This window comes from Rhineura floridana, chromosome 6, assembly GCF_030035675.1.
Source record: "Rhineura floridana isolate rRhiFlo1 chromosome 6, rRhiFlo1.hap2, whole genome shotgun sequence".
NCBI lineage: Eukaryota > Metazoa > Chordata > Lepidosauria > Squamata > Rhineuridae > Rhineura > Rhineura floridana.
Window position 1 is genome coordinate 127808607 of NC_084485.1, and position 15710 is coordinate 127824316.

The following is a 15710-nucleotide window of genomic DNA, read 5'->3' on the forward strand; positions in this document are numbered from 1 at the left end:
TAAGCTGTGAAGTTAGTAATGTGTTTATGTTAGTGGGATTGTTTGATAGTCAAAATGAAGAAAAAGTTTGTAAAACAATACATTTTATTTTTTAAAAAGTTAAAAGGGATATATTGTTTGATCTGTTCTGCAATAACAATGCTATATCTTGTTCACAATATATGAAGCAGCTAAAGAGAGAATAGAGTAGTGGCCTGATTAACTGGATCAAGACTCTCTACTCACAAAGCACAATGTGCACTATGCAGCTTAATATTGCTATCTTTATTTATTTATTTATTTAATTACATTTCTAGACCGCCCTATAGCAGAAAGCTCTCAGGGCGGTGTACAACAAATAAAATCACAATTAAAATATGAGCAAGTGTGGAAAAAATATATATATATAGTACAATTATAAAACATTAATAAAATTGCCATTGAGATTTAAATTAAGATCATATTAAGTTTAAAATGTTAAATTAAAATATTTAAAAATTTACAAAATTTAAAAAGCCTGGGCGAAAAGGTAAGTTTTTACCTGGCGCCGAAAAGATAACAGAGAAGGCGCCAGGCGTATCTCGTCTGGGAGGGCATTCCATCTTAAAAGAACAAATGTGCTTACATCTATGAAAGTTACGAATTGTGCGTGTGTATGCATGTGTGTTGTACTGTGAAAACAGATTCTCAGGACTGGACACAAAACTCAAAAGACTGGGTTAAGGACTAGATGTTAAAAGTGCCTACAGCCTAATACTGTTTATGTTTACTTGAAAAGAGGACTCACTGTGTGCTTACGATTGCAGATAATGCAACCCAATCCTGTGCATGTTTCCTCAGAAGTAAATCATACAAGTTCAGGTATCAATCCACAAGGTTTGCAACCTTGTACTGCTATGACATGCACACGTATGTGTGAGTGAGTCCTATTGATTGGCTTTTGCATGAACATCTGGGCAGACTGACACATTTAGAGCAACAAATAAAAAAGTCACCAAAACAAAGTGGTGGGAATAAACTTGAGTTAAATTGTTTTTTTACATCTAATTTTTGAAGGGGCTTTTTTAAAACCCAGTTGGTTTTCTGTTGTCATTGCAGTTTGATTCACTGCAAACTTGAACACCAAAATGATCAAGGGGATAGATCAATTCCCCGTGAGGAAAGGTTGCAGCATTTGGGGCTTTTTAGTTTAGAGAAAAGGCAAGTCAGAGGTGGCATCATAGAAATGTATTAAATTATGCATGGCATGGAGAAAGTGGATAGAGAAAAGCTTTTTCCCTCCCTCAACACCAGAACTCATGGACATCCAATGAAGCGGGATACTGGAAGATTTAGGACAGACAAAAAATAGTAGTACTTCACACAGCGCATAGTTAAACTATGGAATTCACTCCCACAAGAGGCAGTGATGGTCACCATCTTGGATAGATTTATAACAGGATTAGACAAATTAATGGAGAAAAAGATTGTCAGAGGCTACTAGCCATGATGGCTATGCTCTGCCTCAATAGGCAGAGGCAGTATGTTTCCACATACCAGTTGCTGGAAACTGCAGGAGGGGAGAATCCTCTTTGTTTTCAGGGTCCTGCTTGTGGGTATCCCATGGACATCTGGTCGGCCACTATGAGAACCAGATGCTGGACTAGATGGGCCATTGGCCTGATCCAGCAGACTTTTATGTTCCTATACCCATCAGTAGCTGCTGATGGGTAAAAACATTGTGTGAACTGGACCTAAATGACAGCTGGATGGGAATTGTTTTCAATATTTCATTGCATTGTTTCACTTCTTGTCAGCAAGAAGCAAATCACAAATGTTTGCATTTTAATCACTGTTATTTGGCAAGACTTGTGTACCATTTTTAATACACACATTTATTTTGCTTGTCTCTTTTAGTGGCCATCAGATTCACAAGCAGCAGCAACTAAAGAACTTTCAGCAAGATCACAGTTTGTGGGCCTGATAGCAGTACTTATAGCCTGCTTTTCAAGTGGATTTGCCGGAGTGTATTTTGAAAAGATTTTGAAAGAAACAAAACAATCAGTATGGATTAGGAACATTCAGCTAGGTAAGTCTTGTTTAGAGAGAAACACAGAAAAGAGATTCAGATCTCCATCAAAATCCAATTGGAGTACCTCAACTTGCTATGTGTAATCAAATTGTTACAGAAGCATTTGCCAGATTTGCCATTAACTTTGCTAACAGGAACTCTGAGAGATGCATCCTGTTCACCATGCATTTGTTTTCACTTAATGTCTCAGTCACCTTGTTTGATTTGTGATAGCATCTAATGGGTGATGAAGACTGGCTAAGATCCAACGTGCAGTGCAACTACTTCCATGTGGAGGAGGGGTATATTTGGCTTGCTTTTGTTTTAATAGCAGCCCTCTCTATACCATATTACAAACCTCTTTTGAAACTGAGGGGATTTTAAAGGGGTTTGTCATTTGTCATGGTGGGGGTTGAAGTTCTCTGTTCAAAGATTAAAAAATCAAACATCCCTTTTGAAGTGTCCAAACTCTTGGGCACAACATAACTCCTTGGATTCTGGCTTACGTGTTAACACTAGAACTTGATTAAATTTGGCTTCATATTTCCAATTTAAACTGTACTAACCGTGATGTAGCAGTTATATATCCTATACTTCTTTATTTTACAAATAAGCTGGGAACATCATGTAGAGTGTACAGCTTCAATGGACCAGCAGAACCAGAAGTCCAGTAGCGTTTTAGCATGCTTAGTTATGCCTGCTGCAGGATGAAATAATAGACCACCAGCCAAGACGTTCAGGAAGATAAACTTTACTTGTTTCAATAGGTTTGTCACACCGTGCTCCTTCGCGCTCCTTCGCGCTCTCTCTCTCTCCAACCAACTATAACACATTCCTATTACCCCCACACCTCTGTGTGCTCATTGAAGCCTTTTTATTGCTGCTTCACTTATCAGTTACAGCTGCAGCCTGACCTTGGGCATTTCTGCCAAGTGCTGTCAATTACCGGCTTCACTGTGTCTTTAACTCCTAACGGTCTTGTCTGGAACTGGCTGTGTTGCCCACCTAAGCCTGACAGCCCCCACCTTCCAGACAGACGTTTCAAGTTACAATTTTACATTTTTTCACAGTACAATTATACATTTCCTTTGTTACATACATTTGGTTTTTACTTTGTACAGTCTTCAGGCATTTTTCACTTTTCTACATTCTTTACACATTTAACACATATATGCACAGTCACTGTCACCTTCTTGAGCATACTTTGCCATTCGTTCTCTTATGCTATTTATGAACAGAGTATCACTGTCTGTTATTACTTTGCACTGTTTGTTTTCCTCTTTGTTCGTCTCACCCTGTATGGCTGATACTTGGAAACGTTCTGGAGGTTTCCCTTTGTTTTGTCTTGTTGACCTCCTTAATGTTTCTGTTTCTTGTTCCTGTTCTGTATCTATGTCTGTGCTTGATGCACTGCTACTGGAATCAGAGCTGCTTGTCTCTATCTCCTGTTTTGTTTCTTCCCTTTCCTGTTTTATTTGTTGAGCAGGCTCTGTTGCATTTATGCCATTTGTGTCACTGCAATCTAGATTTACATATGTTTTGTGGTTCTCTGAGTCTTGTTCTTGTGTTCTAACACTCCTGCTGAGTGTTACACTACCATCCTGTGGAACCCACACGCGGTAATTCACATGTTGAAACCTCAACACATATCTCTTTTTCGCTCTGGGAGCCAATTTTCCCTTTCTCTTTCCCTTGCGAACATGCACCCAGCATGGGGAACCAAATCTCAGTATGTGTAGTAGTCTGGGCTTTCTTTTGTACAACAGTTCATATGGTGACATGGCAATAGTTCTGTGCAGTACTCTGTTTTGAATATAAGCAGCATATATTAAACTTTCTCCCCAGAAAGATTGATCAAGGCCTGAATCCTTTAACATTGCTCTCATTGCATCCTGCAATGTTTTGTTTTTCCTTTCTGCTGTCCCGTTCTGATGTGGAGAAAACGGGGCGGTTACAGCATGATTTATTCCTTTCTTTTCAAAATATTCTTCCAGGGACTTTCCTGTGAACTCCCCGCCCTGGTCAGATCTAATCTGTTGCACCTGTGTACCATGCTGCACTTCTACTCTGTTTAGAAAATGTTTTAATTGCTCTGCAGCCTCATCTTTTGTTTTCAATAACTTTACATGACAAAATCTTGAAAAATCGTCAACAATCACGAGAAAATATTTAGCACCACCTTTTGTTTTGGGAAATGGTCCCGCTAAATCAACATGTATTGTCTGATAAGGCTTATCTGTATTTCTTTCAGCTACTTTGTTAATTGGAGCTACAGTGGCCTTTGTCTGCTGACATACTTCACACTGCATGTATTGCTTGCAGTCTTTTAGTTGTACATCAGCACTGAATTGCTCTGCCTTTTTCACAGTCTCATAATTTACATGCCCCAGCCTTCGGTGCCATTCATGGATACATTTATCATGTGTTTTCTTATGCGTTACTAGTGAGGCTTGTACTGCAGGGTTTACATTTACATAGAACATGCCTTCCTTACAATATCCTTTTAGGCACACCTTTCCCCTTTTCATTATTTCACATTTCTTGTTACTAAATAACACACTATAATTCATTTGCAATAGTTTTGAAACTGACAGAATGTTGTTAGTTAAATTAGGCACAAATAAAACATTTGTCATTAATGTTTGTAAAGCACATAACTGTACTGTACCCTTACCCATCACCTGTTGTTTAGTGCCATCAGCTAAACTCACGTCTTCATTAGCTGGCACCATTGTTTTAAATAGACTTTTATCTTTTATCAGTGAATGGGTGGAACCTGAGTCCAGGACCTACAAACTATTTTCTCTGTTAACAAAGTCTTTTTCATTCTTTGTCTTTGCACTCACCAACTGCACGTGTGAGGGTTTTCTTCCATCCCTCCTCCTTCTCAGTAAGTCACAGTCCCGCCTTAAATGATGCAAGGAGCCGCAGTTGTAACAAGCTTTAGTCCCAAAAGCCTTTATCTCAGTCTTTTCTTTTCTTTCACTCCTTTCGTTCCGTCCCTCTTGCCTTTGTTTTGTTTCTTTTCTTCTCTCCCACTCTTGCTTTAGTTTGTCTGCAACATATCGAAACGAAAGTCCAGAATCGGGCATCGCTTCAAGTGCGCTGATAACAGGATTCCAAGAGTCATTAAGTGTTGAAAGAGTGATATAGATCTGCTGCGTTTCAGAGTGTTCCACTCCCCTTTCTTGTAATTCTACAAACAGGCTTGTAATGTTCATTAAGTGTTCTGACATAGTTACTTCGTCAGTTAGCTGCATTCTGTATAGTTTTCTCGCAAGACTTATTCTACTGCTAGCTGTTTCTTGAACATAATATGCTCTTAAAGCAGTCCACATTTCTTTAGCAGTCTCTTTACCTCTTAGAAGCAGTAGTTGCGAGTCTCCAACAGCCAAGATAATTAGTGACTTCGCTCTTTCATCCAAGCGTAGCCATTCAGCAGGTGGTGGGAGGGGGGTTGTTGGTCAATTACCTGCCATAATTCTTCTCTGTTTAGATAGGCTTGCATCCGCAGCCGCCAGCATGAGTAATTTCGTTCAGAGAGACGTTCCAGTGGAATGCCAGCCAAAGTTACTCCAGTCATTCTTGCAGACCTCTTATCACTTTGGTTTCCAGGCAACACGGTTCTCTATCTCTGCTTTGCCGCTCTCCCATAGCTCACCAGCTCAGCTTCCTTCGGTTGTCCGGTGTAGCACAAGCTTGCTCACTGGTTTTAACTGGGTGTTACTGGTTTGGAACTGGGCCCATAACCCTTTGTAGAGTGTACAGCTTCAATGGACCAGCAGAACCAGAAGTCCAGTAGCGTTTTAGCATGCTTAGTTATGCCTGCTGCAGGATGAAATAATAGACCACCAGCCAAGACGTTCAGGAAGATAAACTTTACTTGTTTCAATAGGTTTGTCACACCGTGCTCCTTCGCGCGCTCTCTCTCTCCAACCAACTCTAACACATTCCTATTACCCCCACACCTCTGTGTGCTCATTGAAGCCTTTTTATTGCTGCTTCACTTATCAGTTACAGCTGCAGCCTGACCTTGGGCATTTCTGCCAAGTGCTGTCAATTACCGGCTTCACTGTGTCTTTAACTCCTAACGGTCTTGTCTGGAACTGGCTGTGTTGCCCACCTAAGCCTGACACATCATGTGTTCCACAAACATTTTCTTTATGAATACTTTGATTTAAATAAGTTTTCCTTCACGATAGGAAATGTGTGGTAAGCAAATGGATGAATTAATTTTGTTAAAACATTTTAAAGCAAAAAAGGCATTATTGCATGTACATTTTGGTATAGATATATTATGAACCTGTAGAAAAGCTTCTCTCCAGTTCATAGGTGAGATTTGAAATAGCTATACAATTGTACTAAAAGGCCTCATGTTAGCAGATCAATCATTCTCATTAATTTGTTAATTTTGCTAATTGCCTTTCTTTCAAAAGCACTTAAGACAATGTTCAAAACTCTAATAATAGTAAAATATAACAGCATTTAAAAAAAAACACAGGAAAACAAATATTTTTACTCTGCACCTAAACACTAATAGTGAGGTGGCCTGACAGACCTTCCAGGGAAGTAGATTTCAAGCTGTTGTGCTTCCAGAGCAAATGCTTCACCCAGCCAGGCTCCCACATTTTTACTTCATGAAGAAAAGGAACCTGAAATGAGACCTCCAGATATTTAAAAAATGGGGAGGTTAATATTTTTATTCTATTTATTTATTTAAAAACGTATATGCCAACTTTCTTCACAAAGGCTTCCAAAGTGGATAATAGATAAGAACTTGTGCACCACTTTGCTGTAACAAATTACTTCCAAATCAGCTTATAAAACATCAATAAAAGAATTTGCAAATAAGAAAAATTCAAAAATGTAAGACTAAAAGAAAGCAGCTTTAGAGGAAAATTGCCTTTTAAAAGGCAAACTCCTAAAAGCAACAGTTTCACATTAAAAGCTTGCTTGAACCAATAGGTTTTCAAATCTAAGGGAGAAGACATTCCTGTTGTCAGATATTCTGTATGTATGTTGTTAATAAGGGTTAAAATATCATAACAAAGTCCTTCAACTGGTGGGCCAACAGGTTTATTTTGTACCTAAAACCAGCTCCTGTCAGTAAATGGGCCACACTCTGTACCATTTGCAACTACTGGGACATTTTCCAGGATCTCACATAGAGCACATTATGGTAATTGATACAAGAGACTACCAGCTTGTGTTTCTACATGCATCTGCATTAAGGGAGTTTCTTCTTTTTGTTACCTATTTCACTGTGATTCAAAATCTATCTTGCCTTTCAGGATTTTTTGGTAGCATATTTGGCTTGATGGGCGTGTACATTTATGATGGAGAACTTGTATCAAAGAATGGATTTTTTCAAGGTTATAACAAGCTCACCTGGATAGTCATAGTTCTGCAGGTAATGCATCCAAAGTTACATTTTTACATAAAAATCAACAGGGCTTATTCTCCCACAGAATAAACATGTCAGTTTTCTCAGAACTACCATTGCTTCGATTAACAAGGACCAATTAGGTTTAATCAGTTCAATTACTAGTTAAACATATTTTGACTTCTTTAAAAAAAACCTCCCCCAATTAATTGGGCAGATTATTTTTACTAAATTGAATTAATTTTAATAATATATTAAAATGCCCCGTTTAGGATGCACACCTTAGCATGGTGAGGGGGTTTGAGAGTGTTGAAGAAGCTGAGAGCAATGACGTCAGGAATCTAGACCAAGAGGCACCCAAGGCGGAAAGGTCAAAACTGAGACACCAGACTAAGATGCATCCAAACTCAGAGGAAGGCAATGGTAAACCACCTCTGAATACCTCTTACCACAAAAACCCTATGAACAGATTATCCAAAATGCAACATGAGATAGTGCTGGAAGACGAGATCCCCAGGTCAGAAGGCACTCATGGAGCTACTGGGGAAGAACAAAGGACAAGTATGAGTAGTGCTGTGACTAACGACACAGTTGGGTCAAAGCCGAAAGGAAGCCCAGAGGCTGATGCGCACAGGTGCAAAAGGAGAGTCCAGAGTTGTGCGATGCACACAGTAGGAACATGGAATGTGAGAAGCATGAACCAGGGAAAGTTAGAAATTGTCAAGCAAGAAATGGAACGTATCAACATTATAATACTTGGCGTGAGTGAATTAAAATGGACGGGAATGGGACATTTTCAATCAGGCAACTACAAAATATTTTATGCAGGAAATGAGAAATCAAGAAGAAACAGGGTTGCTTTAATAGTGAGAAGTGATGTAGCAAAAGCAATTAAGAGCTACAACGCAAGGTCTGAGCGAGTGATATCAATGAGACTAAAAAGTAAACCTATTAACATAACCATCATCCAAGTTTATGCTCCAACGGCAAACACAGAAGAAGAGGAATTGGAGAGATTTTACGCAGAAGTACAGGAAGAAATTGATCACACACCAAAACAAGATGTGATGATAATCATGGGGGACTGGAATGCAAAAGTAGGGAACAGAGAAGAACGAGGAATTGTGGGGAAATGGGGCATAGGAGACAGAAATGAAGCAGGAGACTTACTGAATTCTGTGAAGCCAATAATTTGTTTCTTGCAAACACATTTTTTGACAACAAAAAAGACGACTGTACACGTGGACATCAACAAATGGTCAATATAGGAATCAAATTGATTATATAATTGGTAACAGAAGATGGAGAAGTTCCATACTTTGTGTGAAAACAAGACCATGAGCAGACTGCAGTACAGATCATGAACTGGTTGTATCGAAAATCGGAGTAAAGCTAAAGAAGAACAACAAAACAATCATGCCAAAATACAATTTAAATAATATCCCAGGAGAATATAAAGATCAAATAAGGAACAGATTTGAGGCTTTAAACTTACGTGACAGAGAACCAGAAGAGTTCTGGGTAATGGAGTTCTTTCTCCATTACTATGGAGTGAAGTCAGAGACATTATCAGGGAAGAATGCAAAAAGACAATACCTCTTGTTAAAAAGAGAGAAAGACCCCAATGGATGACTGAAGAAACTCTTAAAATGGTTAGGGAGAGAAGGAAAGCAAAAACAAAGGGAGATAGAAACACGGTCAGAATCCTGAATGCAACAATACAGTGACTAGTACATAGGGACAAAGAACTATTACAATAGTTATTGTATAGAAATAGAAGAGGACAACAAAAAGGGAAGAACAAGAGCCCTATTGCAAAAGATTAGAGAAATTAAAGGGAAATTTAAACCACGACTAGGAAAGTTGAATAATCAACAGGGGAACACACTGACTGACCGAGATGAAATTAAGATGGAAGCAATACACTGAAGAACTCTATAAAAGAGATGCCAGGATGACAGATTCATTCACGGAGGAACCATATGATGAAGAACCAGAAATGTTTGAATGTGAGGTAAAAGCTGCTCTTAAAATACTTGGAAGAAACAAATCACCAGGAACAGATGGTATACCAATAGAGTTGCTACAAACTACTGAGACTGAATCTGTCCAAATTTTGACTAAAATTTATCAAGAAATATGGAAAACTAAACAATGGCCCACAGACTGGAAGCGTTCAATATATATTCCAATTCCAAAGAAAGGGGATCCCAGAGAATACAGTAATTATCGAACTATAGGATACAGCCCCCTAGTGGGGAGAAAATAATTAAGTGGTCCACCAAGACCATCAGCAATTGTGTGGGGAAAGGTTTGGGAACTACTGCTCTAGACAAAAACCCTGCTGGAAAGTTCTTAAAAGTTAGATTCATTGATTTTTAAAAATGTTTTGATCAATTGCAAAGGTGTCCAGATTTTTTAAAAAAACTAAAATATATTTAATGTAATACTTATGAGTGGTAGCTATAGTCCTGGAAAAAGCATTCTCCTTTCTCTTGCATAGTAGGGAATACCTCTTCTAAGATTTTTTAAAATTTGACAATTTATATAATGTTAATTTGACAATTTATATATTGTTTAATTACAGTTTTCTCTAAGTGGTGTATAGTAAACTTAACAAATTAAATAAGAACATAAGAAGTGCCTTCTGGATCATACCAGTAGTCCATTTAGTCCAGCATCCTGTTCTCACCGTGCTCAACCATTAAATGCCTGTGAAAAGCAGAACCTAAGATAAAATAGAGATAAAATCAGTTAAAAACTAATTATAAAATCAGAAATTACTTAAAATGCCTGCTGAAATAAAAAGGTCTTCACTAGCGTGTGTACATCAGTTAACAACAAAGTATACTTTTTTCCTTCAGGATTCCCCCCCCCCCCCGGAATGCAAAATATATGTAAGGCAGATGATTAAAAGTCCTTAAAATACATATAATTAATTAAGGTTTGTTAATATGGTGACACCCTACTTTTTAATGTTTTGCTAGGCGCTTGGGGGCCTTGTTATAGCAGCTGTTATAAAATATGCAGACAACATTTTAAAAGGATTTGCAACATCTTTGTCTATTATACTTTCAACGTTAATCTCGTACTTCTGGCTACAAGATTTTGTCCCTACAAGGTAAGAGTAGGTAATGTAAATAATGTGAAATTTGTGTTGAATATAAATTGTAATTAAATTTAAATATTTAGGTGAGTTTGCAATCTAAATATTTGATATAGCATTTGTCTCTTATTGTAGCAATTTGATGTCTTTATGTTGATTACAAAATACAGATTTCTAGTAGGAATCAAAACTACCATTTATGGTAGCCCATGTCACTGTTTCAAAACACTGTTTCTTTTCTTACTCTGCTTTCTGTCCGACTCCTCTCTTACACTTCTGTTGCACTAATTTATCTTTTATTATACCTTGCACATTGTTCTTAGTGCCAAGCTAGATGTTTCTTAAATTGTGTAGTTTTTGCATGGCCTGGTGATATTTTTTTAAAAGCAATTAATACTAATCTGGCGGGGTTCTGATTTTCATTAGGACCACATCCTGCAGCATTAGGAGGTTTAACCCTTCACTCCTCAGCCATACTCCTAATGAAAATCACCCCTCAAAAATATTAGAAAAAAGCTCTCTTTGGTGCCAATGAGAGCTTTTTTCTCAAATGCTAATTGCTATACAAAGGGGATTTCATCAGAATTATGCCTGGGAAGGGAGTAGCTGGATTTCCATTTCCCTCCATGTTGTGATCCCAGTGAAAATTGCTCCTGCAGCTTGGTATTGGTTTTAAAAAACAAAAACCCAAGCATATTTGTTACCTATGCAATTAAAGTAATGCTTATTTTGGCCCTCACTTTAAACTCTTGACAGATCATGAATGGGGGAGCATCTGTCTTGTGGGCCAAAACCAATTCTCTCATCCAGGCTATTGAAAATTTCCTCAAGGCCTGTTAATTTTGCCCAAGCTTTTTTTTTTTATCTAGCCCAACACTACCTCTGCAGACCTCATCAGTCAAGGTGGTTGTTTTTAACAATCAAGACATAAACTCCTGAAGAAGTATAGCAGCAGACAAGTGTCCTTTAGCAGCTCTGGGCTGCATTCCTCTATAAGACCTCATAACATTTCAGGGTGGATTGTCCAAGTAGACTCTTGCTTCATCAATCTTCGGTGATAAGAGCATCTGAAGGTGGAGCAGGGTCTCTTGTCTAAGAAGGCAAAAGAGGAGCAAAATGGCTTCCTTCTCCTTCTCCCAGTTTCCTCAATAGCTTTCTTTTCTGATTTTGTGTGAACAACTCATAGCCATGCTGATGATTCTGATGGGAAGAAAAGGAAGATGTATTCTCATAGGGTGTGTGTGTGAGTGTGTGTGTGTGTGTGTGTGTGTGTGAGAGAGAGAGAGAGAGAGAGAGAGAGAATATGAATATGTTTGTAAACCTTGCGATGCAGCCCAATGGTAAATGGGCAATGCTTATCACCTCCCAGAAAATATTTCTAACATCTGGACTAGGATAATCATTTCCTTTAACAGCATCATACACAAAGAACCATGTTCATGGTTTCTCACATTTTAGGCAAGCAAACAAAATTATGAGATTTTTAGACTACGTCTGTATTAATATGAAATCAAATGTTTTATTTAGTGATTCCTTCACGTTTTTTAACCTTGAAATAGATGGTATATCTTTACACAAATCCATATTATGAAATTGTCTCCCTAAAACTTCATTTTTCAGGCTGCAGTCTGAAATACACTTGCTAGGAAGTAAGCCCTGTTGGACATAGTGGAACTTAATTCTAAGCAAATAGGATTGCAACTATAAGACCTTTAAAATATCTCTATCTCGTTTCCTCAAAAAATCGTCTGTAAAACTGCAGTTTCTGTTTTTTGTTAATCTTTAAAGCTGATGTGCTATCAGGAAGATTTAGAAGAAAGCAACTAAAATTACATTTCAACCAGAAGCTAGTTTTTTAATAGCTCACACATCAACCCAGATAAGGAAAATGTTTAAATTCAGGATGCCAGAGTGCAAAACTTCAAGCTGAGAGTTGGCTTTTGTTTGCTCTGATCATTTTCTGGTATAGTAATCATGCAGTATGTGTTTTTGAAACTAACACTCGCCATCTATTGCAAAACCTTTTATGTGGTTGGACTAATGCTGGGCAACCTGGGGCCTGAAATAGTATATACTCAGATCTGAGTATTTGCTTGGAAGTTGTAAGTCAAAACCAAATCTAGCTTAGCTAAAACAAAACAGCTAAATATTAGTGGAGATTAGGTAACTTCCAGAAAGTTTAATAGGGACCCATTTAAGTCCCCCAAAGTCTCACCCAATAGGGTTAACAAATATTGATGTAGATGGGGCCTTTATTGAAGGAGCTGGAATCCCTTGTTACCCACCAATCTTCTCAAGGTTGCATAGACCATCCATTTCTTTTCCTGATTCTTTTCCAGTGATAAGCTGTGCTAATTCTGTTCATTAGTTGTGAGAAGCTCAGTTTGACATAATTTAACGTGAATAAGGCTGAGCATAGTGTATTTATGTGTGCAAACCTCTGAGGACTGAAGATTTTTCAAGCCCTGAATCAATTAAATCCACTCTGAGGAAGCCCTTCATCTGCTTGTATGCTGGCAGTTCAGGATTTGTGTGTAGATAATAGTTAGACAGCTATGGTAACAAAATTGCTGTGTTATGTATACAAGCACACAATGTTAATTGATCCTACTTGTGATAAATGAAGAATGGCTTTGGGCCTAAACTTTTTGGCTGCTCAACTGCATTTTTATGTGTTCTAACACAGCCTTCAGGCAATAACAGAATTGATTAACATATAGCACAGCATCTGGTAGAATGAATAAAACTTTTAACATCTCCTTTAGAATGGGAGCCAGGGAACAAGGAGGACACTATTGATTGTGCACCTGGCAATTGTTTCTCTTGTTTGAAACACATGCACTTTTGAAAGGGTTGTAGCTCAGTGATAGAGTACATGCTTTTCATGCAAAGGGTCTCTGGTGCAATCCCTAACATTTTCAGGTAGGAATGGGAAAAACTCCTTTCTGAAACCCTAGAAAGTTGCTGCCAGTGAGTGTAGACAATATTGAGCTAGACCAATAGACTGCTTCGCTGTAAGAGTTTCTCATGTTCCTATACTGGACATACATTTATTTATTTTTATTTAATTTATTTATTATTTTATTTATATGTATTTATTTATTTATTACATTTATATACCGCCCCATAGCCGAAGCTCTCTGGGCAGTTTACAGCGATTAAAAACATTAAAAACAAATATACAAATTTTAAAACACAAAAACAATTTTAAAAAATTAAAAAATGTATATCTCGCCCTTTCTCCCAGTAGGAGCCCAGGGTGGCATAATCGTAAATGCGATTTGTATCTTTCTGTCACTTATTTGCATATTTTATGTATGTTGCAAATATCAAAAACAGCATTCAATCAGAAACGACAGAAAATGTTCAATTCCAATAGAAACATCTCAGGGCAAGTACAGGCTGCCTAAATTTTGAAAGTCAGGTCCACTATTTCTGCAGATTTGAACCCTGCAAATCATGCTCATTGGATTCCTCGGCCTGAGCTGGTGTCTTCCATGCCTATTGAAGTGCCAAGGCAAAAAAAATATTTTTTTGTCCAGTTCTCTCTCTCAAAAAGTCATGACTTGATTGGGACTTTAACAATAACCATTCACAAGATGAGAAGTTCTGTGATGTTGTCATGCAAAAGTGCCTCTTGATTATCACATCTTTTAATAAGGGTTTTTTTTTTAAAAAAAAATTAAATTGTTTTAATTTTTTTAAATTGTTTTTAAAAGATGTGTTTTAAATTTGTATATTTGTTTTTAATGTTTTTGTTACTGTAAACCGTCCAGAGAGCATCCGCTATGGGGCAGTATACAAATACAATAAATAAATAAATCACTTCATTATTGTTCCAGTTCCTTTGCAGACCTCTGTAGGTGTCCTGTTATTTTTTTACATGCCTAAATCAGGACAACTTAAGCTGTGCTTTTAAGATGAATGGGTAAATGGGACAAAACTAACGAACATTCTGGTCCTAAAACAAATGTCTCGAAGTAAATGATAGCCAGGCTATGAATAAGCAAAATGTATATATTCTAAGTTTTTATTCTTTTTCACTTTCAGTGTTTTTTTTCTTGGAGCCGTTCTTGTAATAGCTGCTACATTCCTGTATGGTTATGATCCAAAGCCTGCAGGAAATCCTATTAAAGCATAGCAGACCCTTCCATCCCAGCCTGTTTTGCCAAGACTGTACATTAAGGTCCTCAAAATAACTATATGGAGGACCATCAAGTGCTGAAAAGAAAGACTTTACATGGTATCTGAAGAATGACAGTACATTAAATAATGGTTTATGGGAGACAAAAGGATTAAAGACAGCAAACAATATGTACCTCTGGAAAAGAAGGAAGTCCTACAACAAAACTTGAAGGGAACATGAAGCTTCTAATACCTACAATTACAAATGCTTCCTGCTTGAACTCTGAGATTAAATCAGAAAATTTACTGTTTCTGAAAACTGCAGAAATGCCCTATGCACTCTTCTTGCAAGAGCGCATGACAACATTTGTTGAATCGTATCTGTTTTTGCAAATTGACTATGTCATCTTAGTATGTTTTTTAACTTGCTGTATATCTAGAATTATCAAATCAAACTGAAATAAGACCTAGTTCAACCATTATGTTTCTGATATGGTATTCCTATTTAAGCCTCTGCAAAATATGATGGAATCATTCTCATTTCAAGATTTTTAATATTTCACATAGAAAGCTGAATTAATAAACAGAAATTGGTGTTGGACAACATATCTATATTTCTTACAATAATGAGAAACTTCTTGATTCCAAGAGATGGAGAATTTAATCCTTTATCATTTGTGGATTCAATCAATGTATATATAGTGATCAGCTCACAATCAGTGTTGCTCTACCATTAACATTGATTTAAATGAGAGTCTGAGCAAAGGTGTGTTAAAACAAATGGAAGTGACACAGCTACAGTGCCTGGTATTTGCTCTCACATTTGGCAAAAAGCTATGATACAGTGACATCAAATGTGAACATATTTGTTCAAAGGACCGTTCCTTTTCTTGAAATGTAAAAAAAAATGTGTAATACCATACATTTCATTGCTTAAAATTTTAATTTGAAAATATTTTAAAACTGTATTTTTAACATTAGTCATGGAAGTGTTTAAAGATATTACAGTTCCTTTTGGAACCAGGGTGATGATGTGAATATACTGTATTATAGAGCTTTTAAAAAAA

The 15710-nt window shown here is 37.3% G+C and overlaps 1 protein-coding gene across 6 annotated transcripts in view; it reads left to right on the top strand.

Moving 5' to 3' along the window:
* Positions 1-15247, top strand: part of SLC35A3 (solute carrier family 35 member A3) — a 35670-nt gene extending 20423 nt beyond the window's left edge. For all 6 annotated transcript variants that reach the window (XM_061633809.1, XM_061633810.1, XM_061633808.1 and 3 more), the window contains 4 exons: positions 1876-2047; positions 7321-7439; positions 10400-10533; positions 14569-15247. In XM_061633809.1, the coding sequence (XP_061489793.1) occupies positions 1876-2047; positions 7321-7439; positions 10400-10533; positions 14569-14659 (516 nt within the window). In that variant the 3' untranslated portion in view covers positions 14660-15247. The remainder of the gene's footprint in view (positions 1-1875; positions 2048-7320; positions 7440-10399; positions 10534-14568) is intronic.
* Positions 15248-15710: the final 463 nt, after the last annotated feature.